General features: G+C 35.6%; 1 protein-coding gene and 1 long non-coding RNA gene across 3 annotated transcripts; one reads left to right on the top strand and one right to left on the bottom strand.

Annotated features, from left to right (window-relative positions):
- Positions 1-5,425: 5,425 nt before the first annotated feature.
- On the bottom strand, positions 5,426-12,834 carry LOC137392809 (uncharacterized). The gene is made up of 3 exons (XR_010978249.1): positions 12,697-12,834; positions 6,492-6,672; positions 5,426-5,508 (listed from the first exon to the last, which is right to left on the bottom strand). It is a non-coding gene; the product is annotated as an uncharacterized lncRNA (long non-coding RNA).
- LOC137392807 (organic cation transporter 1-like) lies at positions 12,351-25,520 on the top strand. 2 transcript variants are annotated; one of them, XM_068079139.1, is made up of 10 exons: positions 12,351-12,562; positions 13,490-13,634; positions 17,339-17,442; positions 20,381-20,535; positions 21,008-21,179; positions 21,437-21,715; positions 21,946-22,166; positions 22,635-22,816; positions 24,133-24,299; positions 24,541-25,520. In XM_068079139.1, the coding sequence occupies exons 1-10, from the start codon at positions 12,390-12,392 to the stop codon at positions 24,569-24,571; spliced, it is 1,629 nt and encodes a 542-aa protein (XP_067935240.1). In that variant the 5' UTR covers positions 12,351-12,389; the 3' UTR covers positions 24,572-25,520. The 2 variants fall into 2 exon arrangements, with proteins under 2 accessions (XP_067935240.1, XP_067935241.1); XM_068079140.1 differs by lacking the exons at positions 12,351-12,562; positions 13,490-13,634 and adding an exon at positions 13,747-13,757.
- The last annotated feature ends 1,984 nt before the right edge of the window (positions 25,521-27,504 follow it).

A 27,504-nucleotide genomic window follows, 5' to 3' on the forward strand; every position in this document is an offset into this window, starting at 1 on the left:
ATGGACGACAAAAAGCCTGGATTTTTTACATCACCTAAGTGATGCAACGTAACAAGTGGGGATGAGTATTGACCAGTGGCAGCGGTGGTTATCAGTTACCTAAGAACTGTCCAGTTGCACGCAGCTCATTGTGCAACATCTTGAGCTAATTTTAACTAATTCAATGTTTACTCCTTGGGTAAGATAGTAACACTTTATCCAAGTGTTGATGAAAGTATTTTTTTACTACAAAGTTTTTATGCACCCTCTAAGTATTGGTCAATGTTACACATTGGATTTACATTGTTCATGACAATATCGAAAACACAAACTTGTGTTCTCTAGTGAAAAGACCGTATGTGTATAATAAATGAGCAAGGATATATATTCAAGCTGTGCAATTCGCTGGTACATGTATTAATCTATGAAAGATTATAGAAATATGTAAACCAGACTTTGCTCCTGCAGCGGACCAGGTAAATGTTTAGCGAATAGCATAAGGGATAATTGCAGTTGGGTGCTGAAATGGATGAACCTTGTTCATGGTGTTTATAAGTACATTTTCAGTTGTCAAAACATAATACATTAGAAATTCCCCTGTCATACAGCCCACGACCAAAGTGATCTTGGAAAAAATAAAAGGTACTGATGGTTGAGAAATGCAATATCAGCAGTCAAATGGCACTGCAGTGCAATAGGATAACTGCAATGGTAGCTGTGATGTACTGGGTGTGGGTGTTATTATATACAACAAAAAGCAATAATGAAAGGAAAAGATTATATGTTTATATCTCTCCCCCTGCAATAGGAGAAATGCAATATTGGCCAATATTAGAAGTAATATGCACTGATATTATTAGAATAACCAATATTATTAATATAGTAATACAGTAATAATAGAAAACCAATGCACAATTTTGTTTACATTTCAAAACGTCATAGCTAACAATATCAAAAAGTTGTGATATTTATGTAGATATTTAGAAAATCTATTTAACAAAACTATTTAGAAAAAATAATAACAGTAACATATTGCCCATCATCGATGTTGTTAGTGTGACTATAACACTTCAATAGTCATCCAAACTTATAATTAAATATTGTAATAATCTCATAAGAATCGTTAAAAAAATATCATCGTCATTTCTTTTACTTTCACTGCTTTGGACATCAGTTAGAATACCAAAGTACTCAAAAGTGTCTAAAATGTCAGTTACGTTGAAATCGGCAAAAAAGAAACGATTATATTTCAGAACTTCTATGTTAATTACAGAAACTTTCGACAATTCAACAATGCTATATACTGGCAAAATGTGCACACTATTTTTTCGTAAAATGCGCACGACTTAATGGTTCTATTCTCTGTCGCTCGGCGTTTCGTTTGCCGGTCTTGATTTTAACAAAATCAAGGCTTGGCAAGTTTTAATAACGATTTTCGGCCAAAATAATCTATCTATTTATGTAAAATCTGATCAGATGGGTAAGTTTTAAGATATTGTCGACAATTTAAAAAGACTTGGTAACATATTTAAATAGGTTTATATGTGTTTTGTATCGTTATTATTTTTAAACGACTCTACACAAAAATGGTTAAATTTGTTGATGAGATTTCGGTACAAGGGTTTGCAACGTTGTTGATGAATAATTTTCGTGAGTTGTGTGCACATGCATTTATCATAAAACTCTCAAACATTCGCTCCGCTTGTGTTTGGTCGTGGGAAAAAATATAGCCTATGTTAATCACCATATGTGTATTTCAAATAAGGTTCCTTCTTTGAGGAGGTCATGCATAACCTTGTGTTTTTTTACATAGAGATAATATAAGATTTGAGTCTGCCCTACCTACAACAAAGGTGAGAAGACAACTGCTCAGCTGTGAATTTACAGCTATTGGATGTCAATTTTTAGTAGTCGCGTTAAGAGATTATTATAATATACCGTAAAATCTGTATTTAAACGCTGCCTTTAGAGGGTTAAAAGAAAATTTTAATTTAAGCGTCACTCCTAATAAAATGTCAGTAAAGGAAGTGTTGAAAAATAGAGCGCCATGGTGTTCAAGTCAGATATATCAGAGCCTATTACCTCCCAAATGCAGGAAGACAATATGCATTGTACCATTGGCTGGTGTCTAATGTCACTAAGGCAAATGCAAGTATTACAGCTTTTCACAAAGTTCTCAATGTCATTACTGACACCAGGCCACCAAATGTAGGCCTGCGGACGGCGACTACATTTTGAAATACCTTGGTGACCTTCATGGCATTTTGCTAAACACAACTCCCGCAAGGGTTCCGGGATGAAAATACGAGAGTCATACATTATTAACCCATTGCACAAGGTCAAATTATGTTTAAACGTATAAAATTTTGACATCTCATTACTGAACGATTGCATAGGAGTTCTCCAATTATTTTTAATATGACAAAGGAGCTCTTTACTAACATTATCAGTTTTCATAGCATTTCTAATCTTGTTTTCACATTCTTCTGTATCTATCAAAGATGCTATAATAGCCCCTACCTATGCATCGATTTCCCTACTTTTGTTGAGGTCTAGAAAATCATAATTGCTGTTAGGACGACTCAATGAGTCTGTTAAAGGTTGACTTGCAATAAAATTCACATTACAGTTATTTGGTATCAAAAGATTTAACATGTCTTACTCTGTTGTTTTGTAGGCGCAAAATACGTATGTGGAAAGGTGATTACAAGCTCTTAAAAGCTCAAAAACTAACAGTTAATCACATCCACACGAGACCGCCAAAGTTTGGATTCTCTTTCCAAAACGGCTTAAATGTGATGCAGTTGTGAGAGATGGTTTCTGTTTACACTTTCATGCAACTTTATTCGTCGAACTATTTTCACAAATATACTTCACGCATTCAATAAAACCATGTCTATTGTTCTTACGCCTCTGTTTTATCGTCATCGTAATGCTGTCACTTTTAGCAGTGATATATTATAAGTTATAACTTACCATAAAAATTTGTCTAATTTTTGAACCTTACCTCGAAAGAGTACATATCATTGTCTGATAATCATGATGAGCCTTTTGGTCACCTGTGATAATCAAAAAGTGCTGCAAAATTATTTGCGAAGTATTGAGTCACATGATCAGATCACGACTTGCCGATTAGACCAGGCCAAAACAAAACTGTAAAGTAGCGAGCATCTATATTTGATACGGGGTCTTCGGTAAAACTTGAAGTGCTTGTCATAAACTAGTGCTACGATAAGTTTTATATTGAGCTTTTTATTGGCCTTTCAATTCACGTGAGAACATACGTGACAAGACAATAACCAAATTTTTTGGCTACGTCATCGAAATCAAGAGATTCCAATCTACGGCGGCTTTTCGTCTTTGAGCCTTGAAAAGAGCATATAATCACATTTCCACATATTTTGCACTTACAACACAGCAGAGTAAGACATGGTGAATCTTTTGATACCAAATAACTGTAATGTGAATTTTATTGCAAGTCAACCTTTAAACACATATTGACGCTTGGTGTATGAAATATGTTGGGGTCATACCTCATCAACTGTAGCCTAAAACATTGAACTCTTACTGGCAGATTGGCCATCTTTTTTATTCAAGATAAGCACTAATGGCTTTTTGCCTGTCTCGATTTCAATGTTACATCCAACCAAATAAAAATCAAATTTCTGACAAGCCCAAGTGATGGCCAATAGTAGAGTAGGAGTGCATCAAAAAGTTGTCAAACGAGTGATTTATTCCTTTTGGAGGTGGGCTATGTGATAAGAGTGGCATCTAGACCAGAATTTCAAGCTGATTTCAAATATCTAGTTTCTACACTTCTCAGATTTTCCATTTTTGAGCAATATAATTAAAATATTATTTTAATTAAATAAATGTCTGTAATGTTTTATGTGCGTCTACCAACAATGTGATAATAAAACTGGCACATATATACTAAATAATTAGCAATAACCCAAGTTGGAGTCAATTGTGGTAAAATTAAAATATTTATAATAAAATAAAACTAAAATATTTATTATTCAAATATTAGAATAATATCATAGTTGTATTATATAATATTATGCTTTTCCAGTTTGGTTGATATTGCGGCAGCTTTACAGTTTGTCCTTGTTATTCAGCAACTCTCATATCATTACAAATCTGCATAGCAGAATGAAAAGTATGTTTAAAGACTCAGACCATGTATATATAATATTTTAGTATGCATAATATATTCATCTTCAATGCTTATTATGTGGAACCTTGTACTCTAATATGTAAGTAAAATTTCAATTAGTCAGTCTTTTATACAGTATGACATGCATGTATATGTAGTGTAATCAGAGCTGCTTTTAAATCACTTTTTTATGACTCAAATCATATCCGGCGAACTACAAATCCCATCAAATCCCCCACCTTTGTCAGCAGATTCAAAGCAAATCAAATCAAATCGAATCAAATCAGTCTTATAACGAATTCAAATCCCGAATCATTTGAGAATGATTTGAAATACTCTTTCAAAATGTTCACTCAATTGTTGCATAGTATGATCAATCTACAGTATATAATGTAGCTGTAGCCTGTAGTCCTATCTTTAGGACCTAAACCGGAGAGAAGGGCAGGGGGTCTCCCAGCCCGTTTTGGGTTCTATGTATAGGAATAATATAGCTGTAACTCAGTACCACTATATGTATGCTAAATTCATCACTAGATTTGGTTTTGTTCTATGTTCTACAAGGTATGTTAAAACATCATTGCAAAGCACATCATACCATTTTCTAACATTTGGTTTTATTACAATACAGTATTCATTTATGTCACTGCAAAACCTAACATCATTAATTACTCCTTAATCATTAGGAATGCAAATATCGTATCGAATATCGATATTGTCGAGATTTATTGCATATCATATCGAAATGCAAAAAACTCGTATCGCATAGCTATAACTTATATACACTAATTGCATTTTAGAAAAACTAGCTCGCACAAGTTTTCAGATCTCAATGAGCTCTTGTGGGACCTCATGGTGAAGCTACTTTTACCAAAAAACTCGACATGACACGCGGTCCTTTTCTTTTTTTCTGTTTTTTCTGAAAACCCGCATGTGCGCTTAGCCTCGGTATCAATGGTGCGCTTTTCTTGCCAAAGTTTGGGCTAACTTCGTAAACACCATAAAAATATTTTGATCAGTTACACAAAACAAGGCTATAAGTAGCGATGTGGTTTGATTTATTTTTCAAATCAAATCTTCAAATCAGCCTGAAACTTCAAATCAAATCAAGTTACTTCCCAAACTTTTTAAATCAAATCGAATCAAATCACCATTTGTGTCAAATCAGTACAATATGATTTGTTTCAAATATTCGAATATTCAAATCACCATGATTTGAGATGATTTGAGAGCAGTTCTGATTCTAATCAAACATAAAACACACTTCTGGTTACAATACCACTCGAATACTAACCTTCTAATTCACAGTCATCTGAGTCTTCTGCATCACTACTTTCATCTCCATCCTCTTTATTTCTGTTGGTCAGCCGCTGCATCTGCACATGTCCATACATTTAAGATCTGTATTGTTGCACTGACAGTGACGAGACTGGCACCCAGTTTTGCATCGACATAACATGTCCATGAGCACATCAGACTGGTTCAGTCACAGGTTGATCAAGACAGTGAAACAAGCAGTCTTGCTGCATCCTTGGCATGAGTTAAGAAATGCTAAAAGTTGACTCACTTTATCTCAAATAAAATCATTTATTGTTTTTCGAGATTATAAAATAGTTTTTTTGTCTGATATGTAAGGTTTTTTAAGCAAACTTGGAGTTGTCTCCTCCCATTTCGAAAGTGCTCTCTAGCTCGGAAATTTCGAAACACATAGGTGTAGAAACATTATAATTGAATTCAGCATAAATTTCTGACTATGAAACAACTCTGTTTGAGTAGCCCACCCTCTGAAGGAAAAGGCTAAAAGATAAGTTTATGTTCCTACTGTACTACAAAGCCTCTTTTTATCGTTGCATATTTTTTCTCTGCTCAAGTCATTTTTCTGGAGGCATATTCAACTGGCTGTCCCACACCATTACATCTAGTTGTAGAAGCACAACCTTTATAGCACTTTTACTAGCATCTGCAGACACTATGCTTTCTGTTCAGATCAAAGATACACAGAACCGGCGCTTTAGACAGCTCTTGCTGGATTTCAGAAAAATCTCTCGTCTGCTCTTCTCCCTCAAAACCATTCAGACTTCGTACCAGAAACAGCATAAATTGGAGCACGCATTTTAGCTATCTTGGAATTAAACTTGCTGAGGTAATTTACCATACCGTTTAGGTGTCTATCCTCCGTTTTGTTAGTAGGCAGAGCCATCCCTATCATAGCTTTTACCTTATCAGGGTCAGGTTTGACACTAGCAGCACTGTCTACATGGCCTAAGAACTTAATTTCATCACAACCAAATTCACATTTTTCTTTCTTCAGGGTCATACCTGATTCCTTTATTCTTTCTAAAATTAGGTTTGAACTTACCACTGAGGTTCGGGATAAGAAGTGATTAAGTCCAGCATCCAGTCAGTGCGTTGGCATACAAGTTCCTTACAAGAAGTCTTTGATATTTATAGCTTGTATAGAAACAGTCTTGATCTTGACTTAACCTCAAGCTGTAACTTTGACTCTAGGCCGAATCATCCGGGTAGGGCTATCCAACAGCCTAGGAGGGAGAAAATGTGACATTGTTCATTGCAATTTATTAATACTCAGGATATTGTTGCCAATAGAATGCACTGAACCAAATGCTACCTAAAATTCATCCTGCTGCACCCAAGAGAAAGAAGCTGGAACCAACATTTCACTTTGCTGAAGCCAACAAAGTGAGCTGCACTCAACACTACCTGAAATTCAACTTGCTGGAACCAAACGAGAAGAGCTGAAACTTACTTTTTATACTCTGCCAAAGCCAACAGAGTGCTCGAAACCCAACACTACCGAAAATGCTACCTGATGAACTCAATAGGAGGGAGCTGAAGACAAAATAGTGAACTGTACCCATTGCCACCTAAATTATGACCTATTCGTTCCGACAGAAGAAAACCAGACTCTTTGTTAGTGTAATATCTATGGTGTACTGATGGGATAATACTCTCTTGAAAATACTCAATCCATAGACAAGTTTCTTCAGTTAATGGATTTATTTATTTAAACTCTGAGCCAGGTGTCTTTTATGAGAGCTAAATATAAGCTGCACTACCATAACAGTTTTGGCAATACTTACATGTAAACTAGCTGTACTACTCGACATTGCTCGGGTAATAGAAAAAGTCTTTGAACAGAAAATTAATTTTTATTTAACATATACAACATTTACCATTATAACTTTTAAACTTCATATCATGAGAAAAGTGTTTTTGTGCAGTCCAAAAGATTCAGGAGAAAAATTGGAAAAAAAATAAACATGTAAAGATGTTTAAATGTAAATGTAAAATCATTAGCAAGTAATGGCTAAATATAGTCTGTTTTGCTACGATTACAATAAAAAATTATTTGGTATACATTACAATTATATGTGTTTAGTTAGTTTCAGTGTTGTCATGCCAAAATTGGTATGCCAACTTTCGCATGTCAATTGCATGTAAAAATCGTAATCAAAAAATAGTAACAAAATTAAATATTAACCTTAGTGACCCTAGGTACCTACAATGACTTGAGTGCATTTTGTGGTTATGACCTGCAAAATAATATAACATTACAAGTACTAGGTAAAGAGTTCTTACCGTCGAGACAGACACATAACATAAACGCTGAGTCTAACTTAAATGAATTTAGCTGACTAAACGCATATTTTCAGTAAGTTTTAGTACGTATTTTAGTGAACTTCAAACTTTGAACTAAAAGTTTATCCTTTATCCGTTTGCGAATCCGTTTTTACCATAACGGATACCGCTGAACTCGCCGTGGCGAGCAATGTATCTATTAATAACGTATATAATATAACTTATATAGTATAACGTATATAATATAACGTATATAATATAACGTATATAATATAACGTATATAATATAACGTATATAATATAACGTATATAATATAACGTATATAATATAACGTATTGAATCACATAAATCATCAAATTTTACTTTCAAGATAAATTATTGTTGATATCATTTGGCAGAAAAAATTTGCCCCAAGGAAACAATAACGAAAAAGCATACTTTTCTAGAGTTAGGCGAAAAATATTTCTTAACAGGGGCATGCTAATGCCTGGGCGCCATGCTCAAATAATTTGTCATATAGTGTGTGCATACTCTATACGATAGTGTCTTTGATCAATACACCTTGTATAGCTCAGTGGTAGTGCGTGGATTATAGACTTGCAGTTGCAATCTCCGTGAATTCAAACCCGTTAGAATGCGGAATTTTAATTCCAAGATTTTATTAGCTATAGCTGGATATACACGGACACGCATGCAGACACACAAACTTTGAGAAATATATATATATAGATAGGAGTAATTTAGCTTGGCAACAATAACTTGAATTGTTCAACCACAAATGCTGCTGACCACAAATTACATGAAATTTATTATTACATCATAATGGCATAATTTATATGTAGCAGTATATCAGAATTAAACAACAAAATGAGCACCATTAAAAACCTATTACTAACATTGACGTTTAACAAAAAACAATATTTTATGATAACTGTGAGTAATATTTACAATTTAATAAATAAAACATAAATTTAGTTTTCTAGGAAATGTTTGAACAGATTAGCAACAGTATTACTGATAAAAATTCCTACTATAAAAATAGATACCTCATATTCTGGCTGACTAAAAAGATATCATTTTAATTTTAACAACGTATCAATGTGATAAAATAATTTGAAGTTTATTGCCAGATGGGCCACTAGCTTGCTTCAAACACAAAAAGCAAGTTTTTTTTATAATTTTTTAACTCGACCTCTGTTGAAATGACCTTTGACCTTTCAATGAACAGTACATAGCGGCCAGACTCTTTAGGCTGCCACGAGTTTCAGATGTTTTGTAGGTTATCTCTACTGATTTCCAGTTTTACAACAAGTTTAATGGAGGCGAGGCAGAATATGGATGAGAAACTAATTGCATGGTTGATATAATCATTGCTATATAATGAGGGTAATCTTTTGTAACTGTATCTACCACGCAGCATCAGTTTGCTCACATAGTCAAACTGGTTGATAAAAAGCCTGCTGCCGAGGATGCTTGTTTTCTCTCTTTACCCACAATGGCAATAGCTGTGTCAGCAGCATGTATCATTGAGGCATCATTTTCAACATCCGCCAATAGTATTATTCATATTTTCTGTGATTTGTCATAAATGGCCAGTATTAGCCTTCTGTATAGGAGACGCTGGCATGTGGCGTATTATTCCTTCGAGCTATTACAGACCAGCTTCGCTAATTCATGTGCAACTCGCTCAAGCAAATTTCTAAATAGTCTCCACAATCACAAGTGCTGCTGGATGTACACTTCTGCTCCTGAACAGGTCTGATTAAAGACAAACAGCTGCTGAGTTTTAGACATGAGCTTATAGCTATCTCAAGCCCGCTTCTAGTGAGCATCCGCATTCTTATGCCAGCATTCCTATGCAGTTCTAGTGTAGAACCAACGTACTTTTTCAGTTAGACCTCTACCCGTGTAACCCACAGCTGCTCAAGGTCTCGCTCTAAGCTCTCAACAACAGCGTTATTCTTTCTAGAACAGTCAACAGAACCCAGCTAAACCTGATTGTGCCTGGCCTCAAAGTTTTCTACTGATATTCTGTCAATGATTTTTTTGCTACGAGAAGAGTCGTCATGTCTTCCCTAGCCATATTGTCTGTCTACTCTTCTAACCAGCCTTGTACTGTACATCAGCACCATATCTGTAACCATATCTGCACCAACTATATAGCATGTAGCATTATGGCAGTAAGCTCTCTCATCCTAAACCTCAGTGCTATAGACCCATAGACCTATTAACTATACTTAATATATAGTAATGGATAGTTAATAGGTCTATGACTGGACCCGCTGCTTTAGTTATTTAATAAGTCAGCTTCATTCAGGGTTGAGGCTTGGTTGATCACGCTGGTTGGACTGCTTCGCAGTTCATAGACAAAAGTCACGTTGTGACAAAGGTTATAGCAGTGAGCAGTTCATAGACAAAAGTCACGTTGTGACAAAGGTTATAGCAGTGTTGTGGATTCTTCGCTGCGAGGTGCTCTGAGGGTAGTAACTGAGGAACCATATGTGGTAAGGTGTTCTCCACTTCATCCCCGTAATATCAATAGTGTAGGAGATTGTGCCGAGGTGCAGCTTTTTAAAAACCATCTCATTCAGGGTCAAAGTACCAGTCTTGTCTGACAGGTTTGACTCTGTCTTCTTAAGGTCTGTAGGAATGGAAGTACTCATCACAATAATGCCTTTGATATTTTTATGCCTCATAATCTGGGCTGCTTTTCCTATGTCAAGGTTAACACGCCATCTGATAGCGATTAAGAAAGAAAAGACAAAGGTGAACCTACTCAGATATTGATACCTCATTAAGACCATTTACATGAATCCAAAGGAGTGCAAGGTCTATCGCCGCTAGGAAAAAAGTTTAATCTGGTTAATTTCTTAATCATACAAGTTTTTATATACAAAGCATCCAGTGAATGCATAGGACTAGCAGAATGTCGTTTGCGGAGTCAGGGCATTAGTACGTGTTGCATGGTTGAAACCACTCTATCCCTTTTACTGTGCCAATCCTTCGGCATTCATGTGTATGGTTCAGCAATATACAATTGATTTGGTTTAATACAGTAAACATTGCTACACTTTGTTTTTAGGGTGTTTTTGCATCAACTCATGGAGGTTAGTCTGCAGTCCTTTACAGGCAAGATGGAATTTTCAAACTTTATGCTTCATTTTTGGCGTTATTGTATAAATAATGTAGCATTCCTAGAGTGGCATCATTACCGAGATGGCTGACAGTGTGGGTTTAGTAAATGGTCACATCTTTCCTTAAAAATTGGGAGAGGTATTCCATTTTTCATGAAACAAACCCTCAAAGGTTTAGCAAACGATTAGATTTGGTAGTGCAGTCAGTGTCATCAAACAGAACACAAATTTATCATCCACTTCGACTGGCAAACAATACTGAGTATCGTAAGGGTGACAGTGTTCTAGTACATTCTGAGATTTTCTTGCCCGAAGCCTACCATACTTTTTCATAAGTAGTCTTTGCTGTCAATAATGAAGTCTACCTTTTATTACATCAGAGAACACCTGGTCCAAAAACTGGAGTTGCCCTTTCATGACATTAGGGTATGCTGCAGCCTTCTGGGTCTACTCAAGCGTTCCTTAGGTTTCAGTTCTGTCTATATAGTTTAAGGCAGTTCGAGAGCGACAGTTATTGTTGCTACCTGATATGAGAAGCGCTCTCCCACCTCAACACAATTACAATAGCTGTTTAGGAGGTACGTAAACCAACTCACTGTTGGTTAGAGATGCAGTTAAGTGTTTTTATGGAGGGCTAGAACACACCAACTTTGAGTATGAGATTCACCTGCTCTATGGGGTGGTCAGCCTACAGAGCCTTAGATACTGTATCAAACATAAAAGGGTGTACATCTGCGCCCCAAGGTGTTCAAAACAGCATGAGAATATATACATTATATAGGATACATGTTCACAGGCTATGCAACTCTAACTGCATGTCACAAGAAGATAATTTAGTACACAATTCTTTTGTTTACCTAATCACTTAATCCTGTCAAGTGTGGCTTAGGCTAAGTTGTAGGAACTAAGGCCATCTACCATCATACTGATAGCTGCCAAGTCGAGTATGTACAAGTACTAGAACCTCTCAATACTAGCTGTGTAACTTGAGAGACGAGTCAGTGAAAACTGTGTGAGCCGTTTAGGGTATTACATTAATATGGTAGTACATAGGCTGTGGCTGATCATGCACAAAATTTGTGATGCAAATAGATTTCAACATAATGTAGCAGTTTATAAGTTTCCTTTTACACAATTCTTCCAAAAAATTACAACCTAAATAAGGTTATAACCATCTAATTTGGTGCTTTAAAACCTGTTTCACTTGTTTTTGATTAGGCTTTCTTTGAGCAATGCAAAAGATATTTTGTTTTCTTACTTTTCTGTAGTCACAAGTCATAAAGTAGACCGAGCAAATTGATATTGATTAGGCATCTGTTGTCTCTATCTCTATAATTGATTGATGCCTTACTACTTATGCTGGCTAAAAAAGCACATGATACGACAGGTTGCCAAATAATGCTGTGCAGTGAATGCAATCTATACCGCACGTCCTTATCTTCTTATCGGATCATTACTGTACTGCCTTGTCATTAGCGCTGAATGGGGAATTGAGAAACGACGTAAACAAGGAGTGAAGAGAATGTCTTCAAACGAGCATCTTTCCACCGGTGACAGCATCAACGACGCTCTTCTACAAGTGGGCGACATACGAAAGTATCAGATATGCATGCTGCTTGGAACAGCTGTCTGCTGCATGCTTACCTCGATGCAGTCGCTTGTCCTAGTTTTCACTCAGGCAGATATGGACTACAGGTCAGTGATAAACTACACAAGGCTATCGTACGACACAACATTTAGAGCACAAATCTACCATCCACCTTGCCTGCCAGACAATACTAAGTGTCATAGGGGTGACAATGTTCTGGTGGATGGCCAGTTTCCCTTACCTTAGTTGGAAGCCTGATTTACTTCTCCATAAGAGGTTTCTTTTGGCTGTAGTTAATTAAGGCTACCTTTTAGTACACCAGAGCACAGATGGCAGAGAAACTAGAGTTGCCCTTTTGTGGCAGTAGGATATGTTGCAGTTTTCTGGGTCTACACAAACATTCCTCGGGTTTTAGATCTGTTTATATAGTTTGAGACAGTCCGAGAGCGACAGTATTGGTTAATCAATCTGCATTTACAGGCTGTTCAACTAATCAAGATAGACTTCCAGCTCAGCCTTAGTAGATAGTAGGTGTGAATCACTTCTCTCAAACAGCCTCAAGGGATATGAATTATATTGGTTTAACTTTTGTTTTATTTTTGTCCATTAATTTAGAATTTGGCTGGTATTATTAACTTATATCTACAGTTCTGATGACAGTGAAATCACTGCTGTCCGCTTCAAAAAGCTGAATGACTTCTCTTTACACAGTCTTTCATTATTTTTTAAACTCTAGTTTCAAATAACATTCCTTTCTCATGGCCATGAAAGGTAAAGCAACTCCAATCAAGTAATGTGTATCAAGAGAAAGATTGCTTTTAACTTCAAAGCTAAAACACGTTCATGTGTTACGGCAAGGGATATTTTGGTGATTTGCCAACAGGATTTGTGTAACGTGTAGGACTCGCCCCGCCCGTGTTTGCGATGACTCTTCAAACTAGCAGCGAAATAAGCGAAATATAAACCAGCCAATGAGTTGAAATGTTTCAGGTGTGGCAGTCATCCCTTTTCACTCCTTACATGCTTATCCACAGGTGTGCTGATGCTGGGTTTGAGAATTTCAGTGGCAAGTATTTGGTAGAAAACCTGACGGATCAGTGCGTGCTTGGAAATACAACTACTGAGTGTTTGAATTTCAAGTACAGTAGCTCAGTCTATGAGAATACCATAGTCAGTGAGGTGCGTTCCATTACACTAGCCTCAGTACCATAGTCAGTGAGGTGCATTCCATTACACTAGCCTCAGTACCATAGTTAGTGTGGTGCATTCCATTAAACTAGCCTCAATACCATAGTCAGTGAGGTGCATTCCATTACAATAGCTTCAATACCATAGAAGTTGGGGTATACTCTATCACATTAGCCTCAGTACCACAGTAAGTTAGGTGCATTCTATAAGCCAGCTGCAAATGACTAGCACCAGTGTCATTGTAGAAATCTTTTAAACGCACATAAGTGCGTGAGACTTTCAATAAAGAAACCAATAACAAACATTTTACAGGAAGACACCGTGCCTATAGAGTTATCTCCCCCTAGAGTGGTAACAACACAAGCGGTTCCGGTGCCAACGAGGAGCGTTTAGGCCACGCCTATTTTTTGTGCTAGTCAATTGTAGTGATTGACTAGATCAATAACATCAGCCATGAGAATGGTTAAACAAGGATCATGAATTTCCAGTTAAGATAGTAATTAATGCTCATATTAAAGAAATGATGATTATAGTTTATTACTCTAATATATGCTTATTATTTAAAGCAATTCAATACCTACCTACAGTTTTCCATATCCATTTTCATAAACATAAATATTTCCATAATTTTAGGGAAATGGATATGGAAATTTTATTTTAGAAATATGGAAATGGTAAGGAAATGGAAATAATATAGATATGAATTTTGGAAATGGAAGTAATATAAACATGAAATAGGGAAATGTTATGGAAATGGAAATAATATAGAAATGAATTATGGAAATGCTATGAAAATGGAAATGATATGGAGATTAATTATGGAAATGGTATGGAAATGGAAATAATATGGAAATGAATTATAAAAATGTTATGGAAATGGAAATAATATGGAAATGAAGTAGGGAAATGTTATGGAAATGGAAATGAATTATGGAAATGTTATGGAAATGGAAATAATATGAAAATGAAGTAGGGAAATGTTATGGAAATGAAAATAATATGGAAATGAATTATGGAAATATTATGGAAATGGAAATAATATGGAAATAAATTATGGAAATGTTATGGAAATGAAAATTGTGACATACACGTAATCCCTGATACTTACATGACTTGCAAAGGCACTGAATAGATAGTGTTAAGTAAGTGAGTTAATCCAATCAGTTACTCATAGATAAGATAGATAGTCATCTGGGGTTGTATAACATTAGTGTGATGGGAAGCTAATCGACTGCCATCAACTATGAGCTGTACTACCCGAGTTGCCCGAGTAATAAAAAGTCTTTGGACAGAAAATTTATTTTTATATAACATTTACCACTCTAACTTTTAAACTTCATATCATGAGAAAATATTTTTAAGCAGTTCAAATGAATTAAGAGGAAAAAGAAAACAACTGTAAATGTTTTCAAGCTTTTCCAAACAACTGCAACCTTTAAATTTCATACCATAAAAGAAGCGTTTTGTTGAAATAAATTAGGAAGAAAAATAAAACTGTAAATGTGTTTAAATGTAAAATAATTAGCAAGTAATGGCTAAATATAATCTGTTTAGCTATGGTTACAATGAAAAATTATTTAATAAATAAGGTAATATAAAAGTCTATTTTATTTTTATATAATTATAATTTAGTATAATTAAGGATAATTTATTTCTATTTAACATATAACAACATTTACCACTTTAACTTTCAAACTACATATCATGAGAAGTGTTTTGTGTAATTGAAATAAATGAAGAGAAGAGAAAAAATAAAAACAACTGTAAATGTTTTCAAGCTTTTTCAAACAACTACAACTTTTAAATTTCATATCATGAAAGAAGTTTTTTGTTGAAATAAATTAGGAAGAAAAATGGAACTGCAAATGTGTTTAAATGTAAACGTGAAATAATTAGCAGGTAATGGCTAAATATAATCTGTTTAGCTATGATTACAATAAAAAATTATTTAATAAATAAAGTAATAAAAAGTCTATTTTATTTTTAAATAACTATAATTTAGTATAATTAAGTATAATTTTTTTTAACGTATAACAACATTTGCTACTCTAGCTTTCAAACTTTTTGCTTGCTTATATCAAGCAAAGATGTCCACTAACTAGTGGACTTCTTTGCTTCAAGCTAGTCTATGTATTTGATTGATATGTATTGAAATCTAATATTACATTTAAGGGCTGTTTGTGGACTGTGGTGTCAATGAATCACTCTATCACCATACAATGTCAATACTTTCAGTTGATGGCAGTCGATTAGCTTCCCATCACACCAATGTAACACAACCCCAGTATGACTATCTATCTTATCTATGAGTAACCAATGATATACAGCCCCCATGTGTGGGAGCTGTATATCATTGGAGTAACTGATTGCAATAACTCACCTAAAACTATCTATTCAGTGACTTTGCAAGTCATGTAGGTATTGAATTGCTTAAAATAATAAGCATATATTAGAGTAATAAACTATAATCATCATTTCTTTAATATGAGCAATAATTACTATCTTAACTGTGGAAATTCATGATCATTCTCATGGCTGATTTTATTGTTCTGTCAATCACTACGATTGACTAGCATAAAAAAGGGGCGTGGCCTAAACGCTCCTTGTTGGCACCGGAAACGCTTGTGTTGTTGAAGGCACAGCTATCACTCTAGGGGAGAGATAACTCTATGACCCTGCCTATTAATTACTTTTACAGCCAAGCACTTGATTAAGGTGGCCTAATGTGACCTCTCTGTTGTGTCTCGGAGTGCGTCAGTGGTGACTTTCACATGTCTTTTACCGTCGGCGTTGCTTGTTCTGGCGTGGATTTGACTGTCAGGTGAACTCGCAGAGTGTTTGTCCAATCCGGGGACCCCTTTGGTGCTCTAGTTTATAATAGTTCAAATAAGTCAGCTGATTTCAGAGATGGTTAATTAGAAGCTTTAATACTGGAAACAGGTAATTAGAAGCCTTAGTACTGGAAACAGTGAACACTACAGAACAATGTTAATAATCGAAGGTCGTTAAAAGGAGACAAAGGTCATTGATTTAATGTATGTATTTTGATGTAATACCTTTTATTTGTTGCAAAGATACATGTTTCAACAAAGTTAATTTTGGCAATTGGAAGACTTGTAACGGAAAGGTTAGGCAGCCACCAGCATTATTTCCATTACTTATATATTATATGACATATTATATGACATTATATTATATACTGTGTGTTACTCTACGCTATTACGCTGTGCAGTTTATGCTTTATCAATTAATTAGTATTTTGTAACATTTTCGCTTAGTTTATGTGAAGTTATTTTTTACAGACTTCACCGTAGTCTAAATATAACAAAGACTAGCGGTGAAACCTAATCATTCTTCAAGCAACCCCGAGTAATTATAAGCGGGACGCAAAAGTCTCTACAGTCATTGAGGTGCAGTTTCATAACACTAGCCTCAGTATCATAGTCACAGAGTTGTACAGCAATACATTAGCCTTAGCACAGCTATTTGTAGGTCCAATGTGCAGAACTATGTTGCCAATCAGCTCGCTAATCACAGATAGAAGCTCTGCATAGAAACAATGATACATGTAGGTTGATATGACAGGCGTATTTGCTTGTACAGTGAGTGTACACACAACCTCTCACAAACAGCAAACCTTTTCAATAAACAGAAGTGCCTCTAAACTTTGGTAACTAGGCATCTGCTCCTTTCAGTTTGATCTGGTATGTTCCAATGTCATATGGAGTACAGTGGCTAACACGCTGTTCATGCTCACACGAATACCAGGTGGTTTCATTGTCGGACAAATTCTAGACAGGTGAGACTTTAAGTATGCCTGTTTGACATTTGTCGAATGTTATATTATATTACCTCCTATTTCTTATACTTATACAGTTTTATGTTATATTAGATTATGCCGTAAATGGTATAGTATAATATATTATTTTTCTTACTGGCCATGGAACTTACAACCACTGCATTGTTATATTTTATAGAGATACTAGCTGTGCCTCCCGGCGTTGCCTGGGTATTAAAAATCAGCTTATAAACAATGAAAAGTGATGAGATTTGCTTACCACTTGCAGGCAGGCAACTCTCCAGCAAGTGGTAAGCCATTGCGAAGTAGCCTGACACATTGCCAATGGAAAAATCCATTAAGCTAGTTAGTAAGCTTCAAATGCCGGCAAGCAATGACATTGTGTCAGCATTGTTGCTCGGCTAGGCTATTCTAATAATAACTAGAGCCGGAATGCAGACAGATATACGACATACAGACATACTTTGAAAAATATATATATAGATTTATAATCTAAAAACCAGAATTGTTGAATATATTCTTTGCTTAAAATGTTTTCCCAACCAGAAGTAACTATTGTCTTAAGAATTGTGAACTAGTAAGCACCACTGTTAAGAACATCAGAAAGTATTACCAATTTGTTGGCATGCGCACGAATGAGATGAAACCTTTTACAGAAAATTTCTTTCTCTTCACAATATACTCAGGAAATGTTATTCCCGTCATTTAGTTTTGAACAGCAACAACAACAACAGATTATATTGTTACTTAAAGCACGTCAATTATATCAGTACTTTTATCATATATTTCAGTACTTCCGAGTTTTGGCTTTTAAATGTGCCTACATTCAATACTCAAAGAATAATAGAACTTTGAAAAAACAGGGTGTCAAAAGTATGTCCTGCAATAAAAAAACATTTGGTTGTGGTTCCCACAATGTGATGTCATAATTAGCATTTGGCTTTAGGTTGTTGGTCCCTTTCGCTGCCATTGAGGCTGCACTTTTTCTGTGACAATCAGTGCTCTTAAATCCAGAGAGCGCTAATAATAAACTAGGATTCTAGATGATCAACAATGCCCGGGGATCGTGCTAACGCTCGACCAATACAAACACATGTTCTGGGTTAATAGATTTCTAGTGTTAGTTAGAGTCTGCCAATTTCATTCTTTGGTTCATTTTAAACATTTATAGTAATTATTATCACAACGTTTTATATGATGGCATTGTTTGTCTCTTGCTGCCTTTAGAACCATAAGTAGTGGAAGTAGTTGCTGTTGTAGTAGTATTATCTGAAGAATTCGTATCGTCTTCCATTTTGTTTTCTAAATATGACAATGTTTCAATAAATATACTGTCGTTGATGAAGGTAATTAAATCACATCGATTAAATTGTGTCCTGCACTGAACTTTGCACTCTTGAGAGATCACGCGATGCTTGAAATTAATTAGCCTCACTCATGCCCCTCAACATCACAATAAAAAGAGAGGGTTAGTGCATAATATCATTGGGAAATCATACTATGGTGCTTAGAATCTGAGCTATTTATCATAGAAATAATCTGTACATGGAGAGCTAATGACACTGATTCCTTTGTCATCTTCATCGGCTCTCTTAAGTTGTCCTATCTTTGCCTACCACTAGCGTCATTATCGTAGTTGATAAATAAGCGGTAAGAGCACACAACACCGAATATGAAAATTGTGACGTCATAATTTGCCAGCCTATACCATTGAACATTTCTATGGTAGAGCTCTGGGGAAATCCTATAAACACTAACCAATGTCTGTCTCACCATGTTAAACAATGGCTCACTTGAAAGCCAAGATATTGAAGAACCTGAATAAGCTGAAACAGTACTGATATAACTGATGTGCTTTAAATAGAACTCATCTGCTAATAGGGTGTATACAGATTGGCTCTCTAACTTACAAATAGCTAGAATAATGGTAATTATATTTCATAAATAAAGGTTGTTTTCCAAAATAAATATTTTTAATGAGTTTTGTGAATGCCTAGTTTTTATTTTGCATGAATAAATCACTTACCTTACTGTTTCCTGTTTGAAAAAGTTGGAGTCCTTGAATATTTTATGTTTCAATAATAAAAATGTGCAATATCGGCATGTTTTTTTTGAAGTAGAAAATTTTTTTTAATGTAAAGCTGCATACAACCATTGGTTAATGTTTAATGTTAAAATGTGAGCTTTACCATGCATTTCCTTGACTGTAACAATTCATTTAAAAGTAATTGATTGTGCATATATTTCTTTTGTTGCTCGACTTTGAAACCTGATTGATGTGCATTTGATAATCACACTGTTTGACTGTTTACTCACACTCTGTGACACTCGAAGCATTCTGAATTGACAGGCTCTAAATAGCCTCAAGTCACAATTGCTATAGAATATATCACATGATTATTTCTCACCTTATTCATGTGTGGTACAAGACTTGAAATTGTAATGCACGAATAGGCACTAGCGCAAAAAAATAATCTAGATTTGTCTTCTCTCACATTTTATCCACTGAATTTTGCTACAGGGACTGACCAGTTTTGTGAAATATTAGGTTGGCCTGTTTTCATAATACTGAAGATGCTCTGCATACACATTTGTTGTATGCCTCCCTAGTCTTATCATATAGGACTATATCAGTGGGCTCCTTAGAGCACAGGCTATCTGTCTCTCTAGTCTTATCTTATAGGACTATATCAGTGGGCTCCTTAGAGCACAGGCTATCTGTCTCTCTAGTCTTATCCTATAAGACTATATCAGCGGGCTCCTTAGAGCACAGGCTATCTGTGTTGTTGTAGCAATTGACTGGTGAGGCTACGAGCAAAACTGTTGACTCGAGTTTCACACTTTTAACTAATAGATCACTTTATTCTAGATTAGGAGATTCTCCCTTGAATCCTGTGCCTCCTTTTCAATTTACAAATGTACAAAGTTGTTTTTATAGATTCGGAAGGAAGAGAACTATTGTGGTCGGATTGCTGTCTCTTGGAGCGACTGGAATGGGGACAGCGTATGCTGTGAATGTTGCCATGTATATAGTGTTCAGGTGTCTCGCTGCTGTAGCCATCATGGCTGTCTATGATGGCTGCGCCACATTCCGTAAGGAATATACGATCATCGCTGCCTAGACACCTTAGTTATCTTTTTTTTTCAAATGTAATGTGATGCATGTTGGCACATGATATTGGGAGCATATCAGCTGCTCTTTGTTAAGATACCGAGTTTTATGGATATTCTTATCAGATGCAGTAAACCAATTCTCTAGTTATGCAACTTGTCTAAGGAAAAATTTGTGCAATCTATTTTTAATTCAACAAGAAAACAACCTTCACCATAGCTTGAGTACACATCCTTGTTGATGACCAGTGTGTCTGTTAATAGTCTGGCTTTGTTATTTACATAGCCCTCAGTCTAACTATCTCAGCTCCAACTAGCTCCTCTGACATCCACGCGTGTGATTGATGGATAAGGTTAGATAAGTGCTCAATTCTTTAATTAATATATAATACATAGACAACTACAAGCTTTCGTTTCTGTTCTATCACGGAAAACTGAAAGCTTCATGTTACAGTTACCGAAGTGACAACTCCTCGTCAAAGACCAGTAATTCTCATTGGCCTTGTCTTTTCATGGGGATCCGGAATTTGTCTCCTTTCTTTATTTGGCTATTTCATCCGCGACTGGAGACTTCTGCATATGGCAATCACTGTACCATGCTTTGCATTCTGCATTATGGCTTTCTTGTGAGTTGTCTTCTCATTGTATCAACCTGTTTACCACTGTTTTAACTCTTTGCTTTCAGATGTTTTTAAAATTCTCTTTTTGTTTCACTCCTTTTTGTTTCTTCTCTTTTTGATTCCATTGGTTTTGTTTTTATGACGTAAAATGCACATGTGTCTGGCATTTACCGATATCGCTAAAAAGACAATTGAATATAAGCTGACTTCATCATAGTCCAATGACATGATTGTCACCGAGTCCATTTTTGTTTACTGTGTAGCCTGTTTGATGAATCACCCCACTGGCTGTACAGTCAAGGAAAGACAAGGGAAGCCCAAACCATCCTGGAAAAAATAGCTTACTGGAATCGTTGCTCCCACAATCTAACAGTTAATCTAACATTAAGGAACAATTGTGAACTTACCCCTGACATTGATGGTCATGAGAAGCTTGGACAAGCATCAAAGGAAAAAGTTCGTGACTCGGAGACAAATGAGTGCATGCAGATATTAGGGAACAAAAGATTTCTGATTGTTCTGGGGATTTGTGCTTTTGGATGGTAAGAAGACAACTCCATTCAACTATTACACTTTTATCGTTACGCGCCGGTGTTGAACTTGTTTTGTGCTGATTAATCATATTATCTAAAATAGGCAGCGTGTTTACTTATTTACTGCATTATTGATCATGTTCTGCAGTCATTCACTAATACTCTACCTGTGGAGTTGAATGTAAAAGTTTCTACAGCACTAAGACTATTTATAGCTTGACAGAGATTGTTAATCACAGGTTGGCGTGTAACATGGGGTACTCGGGTTTAGCGATGGGCCTTGGCTCCTTGTCTGGAGATATCTACATCATCAACCTGATCGGAGGTGCCACAGAACTAGTGTCCTATTGCATTGCGTTTCTTGTTATACCAGGAGGTAGAAAGGTCATTTACATCGGTCTCCTGGCAGCTGGTGGAGTTGGTCTCGTAACAGCAGCGATTTTACAAGAGTTCTCACCAAGTGAGATATTATTCATTTTAGTTTTTAGTAAAATGTTATTAAAATTATTAGCATGCCAAAGAAGTGAATAAGTTTCATAACAAGCTGCGTGTTTCTGACTATCTATTGATTATAATTATATTATTAATATTATTGTAGTGATTTGACAAGGATTTAAATATTAGTTATTAGGTATTAGTCAATTCTACGTTTATCTTGCAACATTTGTACAATTTCCTGAGCATGCATATTCATCTCTTATTAACTGAGAATCTCTATAAAAATTTTATTTACTGCCTGCCACCTAAGTTGAGTTGATTTTTTTACAAGTAACATTTTTAAACATTACCAATATAGGTTGTTGTTGATACTAAACATTGAACAATATTAAACCATTGAGTGCCCTTAACGTTATAAAAAAAGACACCTGTATGAAGGGACACCTACTGTCAGGTGTCAGTGTCATACCAACTACTATTTCCTGTGCAGGTTTGGTCTGGCTTGTTATTACAACTACCATGGTTGGTCGGTTGAGTGTAGCCGCAGGCTGGCAGATCATGTATCTGTGGTGCATAGAGTTATTCCCGACAACCACGAGGGCTACGATGCTTGAAGTCTCCATGTGGATTGGACACATCGGCAGCGCAGCGGCTCCCTTCATCAATGACATGGTAGGGAAACAAACATGAAAAATTTTTTATTGTTTGTTGTAGGGCATGAACTGGTTCTTTGCAGCAGCATTGCTGCCTGTCCAAACGCAAATTTTGCTAGCTTAACTGTAGCAAATTTATTTTGCAATATTGCAATTAATTTATAACAAGAGCATCATAACTCATGGGTGTAATGTATCAATTAGTATGTCATTTAGTGTGTGCAATCGAGAAAAGGGTATTTGGTATATGATAAGACCAATAGAATTGTAAGGCGTGTAGGTCAGTGGTTAAACGCGTTAGCATTTAACCACTGAGCTACATGGTTAAATGGTTAAATAGCTATAGCTTGACAGACTGAATTGCCAACAGTCACAGACTTACTGATACTGAGATATATATATATGTATATATTTTTCAAAGTATGTCTGTATGTCGTATGTCTGTCATTCCGGCTATAGCTATTATTAGAATAGCTGTAGCTGGACAACAATGCAGATGCAAAGTCATGGCTTACCGTCATTAGAAGCCTAGCTTATTAAGCAGCTTACTGGAATTTTCCATCGGCAATGTGCCGGGCTAATAGCTTGACAGTTACAGTTGTTTGACAAAGTTTTCTAACAGTTGTTTTCATTTTTCTTTTGATTTATTCCAACTACACAAAACACTTCTCTCATGATATGTAGTTTGAAAGTTTCAATGGGAAATGTTGTTATAATATAACAAATAATAAATATTTAACGTATTATGTTAAATAATATTGATTTGTAAATAACATATTGAAAATTGATTTGTATTTAACATATTATGTTAAATACAAATCAATTTTCTGTCTTAAGACTTTTTTATTACCTGGGCAACGACGGGAAGCACAGCTAGTAGATATATATATATATATATATATATATATATATATATATATATATATATATATATATATATATATATATATATGAGCTATTATCAACGCTGGAAAATGGTGTAATTGCTTCTACTGTTAAGTATTTTTTTTAGTTCATTTTTATTACCTACATGTCTATTAGATATAGTCGATTTTTCATATATTCATACCTTCTATTATTTTATACAAAAGGTCAAAAAGTCATATATTCTTACAGAGACTATTGAATATATCCTGTTTATAGCTTTGGTTGACTAAACAGCCTTAGAGGATTGCAACCTGTTTTTTACAAATCTTAAAATCGACTTAGTAATTCTTATGGAAGGTAACTGATGAGGCCATGTACTGTCGTTAGCACACTTTGAGACACACATAGGCAAGAGTTGTATTGCCTACCTCGTCAGTCCCAGGGTGCACAGTGTTGGACTTGTTGTAGACTAAAGTTATAAAAAATCCTAACATCAGTGGAGCCATTATCGCTCCTGCTGTCTACGGTGCACTGCTCATACTCTCTAGCTTCCTGTCTGCCTTTCTACCAGAGACCAATAACAAACCCCTTCCTGTTGATATGAAAGAGGCTACAGCCAACATCGACTCTCCAAGGTAAATGGACATTCCATAGATACCGTATCTTCTGTCAGATAAAACATAGTGGTAAGTAGCTGCATAATCTGTCATCATTTTTGTTTAAACATGAGCTGTAGATAATAATATGGCTATGTGATGCTAAGTTTTGGTAATGACATGGTTATTCAATGACATGGTTACATATTGCCATAGTTTAGTAATGACCAGTGGCAGGTGTCTGAGTGGTTATGAGTTACCATTGATTCAATCATTTTAGGCAAGATGATGCAAGCACGACGTATCTTTGAGCAGTGCTCTTTAAGAAGGGACAGACGACTTCAAGGGTGGATATACATGCTTTTTAAGTTTTTATAGCCTTATTATTTTGCATTTGCAGTCTGTGAAAAGCCTGAGATTCCTAATTATTGACTTATTCGTCTGCATAATTAAGCTATAGTCTGCCTACGAGGAGACTAGTTGAAGTCTAATGATTACTATGAATCACACAGCCATATCTTATAACAGTCTATACTTTTGTACTAGCTGAATATCCGTGAGAAGTACTCTCTAGTATTGCAGTTAGCATCATTTTTCAAAGTAGCTTTATTTCCATTAAACAGGAGAATATAATATTGACTTGATTTGGCAGAATTATTAATGTTTTTATGGCTAGCAAACTGAATGCTTTTGCGTTCATTGTTACACTGGCATTTTAATTTTTGTTCTTCTAATATTTTGTATACTATTTTATGACATATATGTACATATACAGTTTTATTTTGCTCAAATTTGATAACGTCTAATCATTGCCTTAGAGCTTATATATTCATAGAACCTTTGTATTGGTATGAAAACTGCTACCTAGTAGATTATTCCTGCAGTATACAGAGAGTAGGGTTTTTGTAACTGACTGAAGAAAGCCTGGATGTTTTACATCCCTAAAGTCATGCTACGTAATAGGTGGTGTTGAGTATTGACCAGTGGCAGCGGAGGTTATCTGTTACCTAAGAACTGTCAAGTTGAGCACAACTCATGGTGCAACATTTTGAGCTAACTTTAACTAATTCAATATTTACTCCTTGGGTTAAAGAGTAACACTTTATCCAAATGTTGATGAGAGTATTTTTTTACTACAATGTTTTTATGCACTTTCAAAGTATTGGTCAATTTTACACATTGGATTTACATTGTTCATGACAATATCGAAAACACAAGTTTGTGTTTTCTAGTGAAAGACTGTATGTGTATAATAAATGAGCAGGGATATATATTCATGCTGTGCAATTCACTGGTAGTAATCTATGAGAGAGCATAGAAATACGTAAACCAGGCTTTGCTCCTGCAGCAGACCAGGTGAATGGTTAGCGAATAGCAGAATTGTTAGCTGCAGTTGAGTGCTGAAATGGATGAGCCTTGTTCATCAGTTTTAATTTGTTAAAGCAGCGGATGTTGTTTATAAGTACATTTCCACTAGTCAAAACCTAACGCAAAACTGCTAATTATAACTCCTTCGACAACATCTCTGAATTCTGATTTGGAGCGGTTTATCAAAACCATCTGAGGCATATATGATAGAAAATTTAGCCTATGTTAATCAGCATATGTATATTTTAAATAAGGTTCCTTCTTTGAGGATGTCATGCATAACCTTGTGTTTTCTTACATAGAGATAATATAAGATTTGAGTCTGCCCTACCTACAACAAAGGTGAGAAGACAACTGCTCAGCCGTGAATTTACAGCTATCGGATGTCAAGTTTAGTTGTCACATTAAAAGATGTTCATAACATATATTCAGAACCTGCTTTTGTTCAAAATGGTCACACTAGTCAAAGTTACGTTGCAAAGGTATGCAAAGTTTTTACCACTAGTTTAGCCACTTGATATTTATTTCAATCTCCCTACTTATATGGGAATCTATTGTAGGCAAACTCTAGAATAAATTTGTGAAAAACTCTTGTACGCTCATATCACTATATTGATATTGATTTAACTGACTAGTAAATATGGAAAACAATCTGTCTGGTTCTCTTTTGGTGCAAGAATAACTAAGACCAGTGTGTACTCTGAAAAATTCAAAATGTTGAGCAATAAACATGACGCAGTACTTATTGAGTTTACAAATGAGATTGACACAAGATATCTGACACAGGGTAAGATAACTGATGAAAACTCTGATTGAAACAAAATTATATCGATATATACATGTATACTGGAGGGAAACAGGAAATGACATCCACAGCAGTACTCTATAAGTTACAAGTTGTATTGAATAATGTTCAGGTGAAACAATCTGTTAACACCCTGTTAACAATCTGTTAACATGGTGTTAACAATCTGTTAACAGGGTGTTAACAATCTGTTAACAATCTGTTAACACCATGTTGTTGAAGAGTTTAGTTGTGCGGTTCAAAGTTTTTAGAAGTTTGTAAACTATTTGAAGTGTCAATAATCACAGCATGAAGCATTGTACATTTAGAGACTATCCAGCCAAATCCTTCACCTCCAATATAAAACTAGAGGCTTATGATCTGTCCCGACAGCAACTCTCTGGCGAGCGAGTTAGAATTAAAACGTGTCTTAAGCTCAGGCAAGCACAACAGCCTCCTTTATGTGAGAGTATTACACTTCTTTTCCTGCAGCATGATTGATGGGGCACAAATGTGACTGTGTCAACCTCATTGTAAACCATTTCAGTTTGAGCAGTTTCCTGCCTCTGTAGTATTGCAGCCCCAGACCATACCATGTCTGTACATAGCAGTGTGTCCGCTATGGGTGTGTTGCAGCCCCAGACCATACCATGTCTGTACTAAGGAGTGTGCCGCTATGGGTTGATTGCAGCCCCAGACTATACCATGTCTGTACTAAGCAGTGTGCCCACTATAGGTTTTTGGGGCACAAGCGTGGTGATTCCTTCTAAGTTCTTTCTCAAAATTGAACTGTTGGTCTTACTCCACACCCTTGAACCATTCCCTCTCCTTTTGAGCATCTTTCTCAAAGCATTGGATTTGTCTAACAATGACGGTGACAACTTGCCTATGTAGTTTATGAGCCCAAACAGTTGTCACAGCCTCTTCCGCTTGCAGGGATCAGATAAATTAGTTAACAATTGTATGAGTATTTTAAGGATCAACACAGATCCCACTTTTGTCTATGAGATGACCGAAAAATGTTATAGAGGTCTTATTCAACTCGCTTTTCTCAGAGTTGATGGTTAGGCCTGTTGCCATCAAAGTTAGTTA

The sequence above is a fragment of the Watersipora subatra genome, chromosome 4 (assembly GCF_963576615.1).
Source record: "Watersipora subatra chromosome 4, tzWatSuba1.1, whole genome shotgun sequence".
In the NCBI taxonomy this organism is placed as follows: domain Eukaryota; kingdom Metazoa; phylum Bryozoa; class Gymnolaemata; order Cheilostomatida; family Watersiporidae; genus Watersipora; species Watersipora subatra.